This window comes from Anguilla rostrata, chromosome 4 (genome assembly GCF_018555375.3).
Source record: "Anguilla rostrata isolate EN2019 chromosome 4, ASM1855537v3, whole genome shotgun sequence".
Taxonomy (NCBI): Eukaryota; Metazoa; Chordata; class Actinopteri; order Anguilliformes; family Anguillidae; genus Anguilla; species Anguilla rostrata.
In genome coordinates, this window is record NC_057936.1 from 64,212,540 (window position 1) to 64,215,039 (window position 2,500).

General features: G+C 48.2%; 1 protein-coding gene across 1 annotated transcript in view; it reads left to right on the top strand.

Moving 5' to 3' along the window:
- The window catches only part of adcy1a (adenylate cyclase 1a), a 68,026-nt gene that overhangs the window by 45,538 nt on the left and 19,988 nt on the right, over window positions 1–2,500 (top strand). Inside the window, 2 exon segments of the mRNA XM_064334146.1 lie at window positions 213–310; window positions 454–538. Coding sequence (XP_064190216.1) covers window positions 213–310; window positions 454–538 — 183 coding nt within the window.

Genomic DNA, 2,500 nt, shown 5'->3' on the forward strand with positions numbered 1-2,500 from the left:
CTGTCTTATTGATTCAACCATTTTGTGTTTTCTCCTCTCTCCCCCTCCCCCTCTCCTCTTCTCTCCCCTCCTCCCTCCCTCCTCTCTCTCCCCTCCTCCCTCTTCTCTCCCCTTCACCTCCCCTTCTCTCCCCCCTCCCTCCCCCCCCTCTCTCTCCTCCCTCTCTCCCCCCTCTCCTCCCCTCCCCTCTTCCCCCCTTTCTCCGTCCGCAGTACCACCAGATACCGGACGAGCACTTCACCAGCGCAGTGGTGCTTTCCCTGACGCTCGCAGCGCTGTGCGGCCTGGTCTACCTGCTGATAATCCCGCAGTACGTACGCCGCCGTGACCGCCGAACCGCGGCAACCGCCCCCCCCCCCCCCACCCCCCACATCCCCTGCTCTGGCCTTGCTGCCGCCCGTTGTGCTGCCTGCCCTGCACTAACTCTGCCCCCCCCCTCTCTTCTGTCTCCAGGGGAACGGTGGTACTGCTCCTTTTGGTGCTCTCCGTTTGCTTCCATCTCGCTTGCATTATGTACCTGCATGTCACTAGCGTTCAGGTAACAACCGCTTCCTTACGCTTCCTGTAAACATGCCTTTGGTTTTTTAAATTTATTTCATTAATAACTAATTCTTAATACACTTTTTTGTAATAATCTTTAGTTTGCTAGCGTAACGTTTCCAGTGTTCCGTTGTTGTGCTCTTTTCTTTTAACACATGCACTTTTTTTCAGTTGCCAATAACAAGTTATTTTTTAACACCGGTTTCCTTATTTGCTAAACTTAGAAGTGTTTTTTTGTACTCATGCATATGCGTGTGTGCACCTGGTAATAACGCACAAAAAATAGCTTCTGCCTTCTGTACGATGCAGCGTTGACTGAAGATGGTCTTTAAGTACTTGTACATTTTCATACACAAAAGCGGGAAGAATGTTTAATGATGATTTATCTCAGCTGTCATCAAACGATATGACGTTTTATTTTTGCCAATATGAAGCATGCTCTGTATCAATAAACAGCAGTCCTGTTTATAGCGGTGTGATTGCTTATAGATGTTTTATAAAGTAGTAATATCGCGTCATATTCATGCTCTATGAGGGCTTAATAAATGTTGAGTGCGACGGCTACGTCCATTTCTCCCACTGTGTGCTGAGAGTACGCCACACGATGTATATAAACGTGTCAACATCGCTCACCAGTGCATATCGAGCCCAAAATAAATAAATTAACAAAAAAAAAAGAAATAACAGAGCTAACAAAAGGCAGCATTCATTTGGGTTGTCCAGCCCCCCCCGCGCTTTGGACTTGTTCTTGGCAACCCTGACTTCGAGCTCATTTCCACTGAATGCCACCATGTTCTCCTCCAGACCAGTAGGGGGCACTGTTCTCACACTGCTTTAAAAAAAAGGCCACTTTTTTTTTTTATAACTCTAATTCTGCTCCTGCAGATCTGCCATCCTGTAGGTTTTCATGTCATCCCTAATTTGGCAACACCCTGCCACACTACTAATTAGCAGCTCAACACGATCTCTAGCTGTTGAATTGAAGGTGTGGCTTTGTTTACGGTTCGGATGGAAACCTACAGGATGGCAGAGCTCCAGGGACGGGGTAGGCCGCCGCTGGGTCAGCCCGTCGAGGGGGACTGCACCGCAGGAGAGTGGAGCCCACGCTGTCCTCCTCCGTGCTGGATTACGTGTTACACTGCTCATTTGCACGCCGTCCTGTGCTAGCAGATGGTCCGTGTGAAAAGGGCTAATGGTGGAGCGGAGAGAGATCGTCACATTAATGAAGTCCCAGTCAGAGAGCCAAGCGTCTGTTTTGGAAACACGTGTGTGGGTTCACGTACGCGCCGATGGGTCAATAGCAAGAGGAAAGCAGAGAAACGGCTGTTGATCAGTTAGCAATGTATTATTAGTTAGCATAATCATAACACAAACACACACGCACACACACAAATGTGCACGCATGCACATACATACCCTGTGGCTGCTGCAAAAAAGGCAAGTTGAGTCTAGCCCATTAAAAAAAAATTAATAAGTAAATAAATAAATAAAAACTGATTCATGAGCGTTCCGGGCGTGTCCGGGCCAGCGCGTCGCACTGTGACCGGAGGGACCTGCGCAGTGAGCACTGGGGCTGCGATGGCCTTGTGGCCCAGTAACCCGTCGCGAAGCATCGGACCGGCTGCCCGACCGTCTCAGTACTTACCCTCCCGCGTCACCAGGCAACCTGCATCGCGGATTACCTGAATATTAACGGACTGGGGACCCCCCTTTCCGATTTGCATAAGGCGAGCGGTTGGGTGGAACAAGAAGAACGATGTCCGCAACAAAAAAAACCCTGGGAAGTCCCCGTTTTTGCATTATAAAATATAGAAGATTTTTAAAAAAATGCATTATGATTCCAGTTAAAGCGAGCAAAAAGGATAAATGTTGCCGACAACAGATCACATTCTGTAGTGACTCTAACTGTTTAAATGGTTTACATAATCATTTGATTATGATTTCCCAGACTGTTCAATGC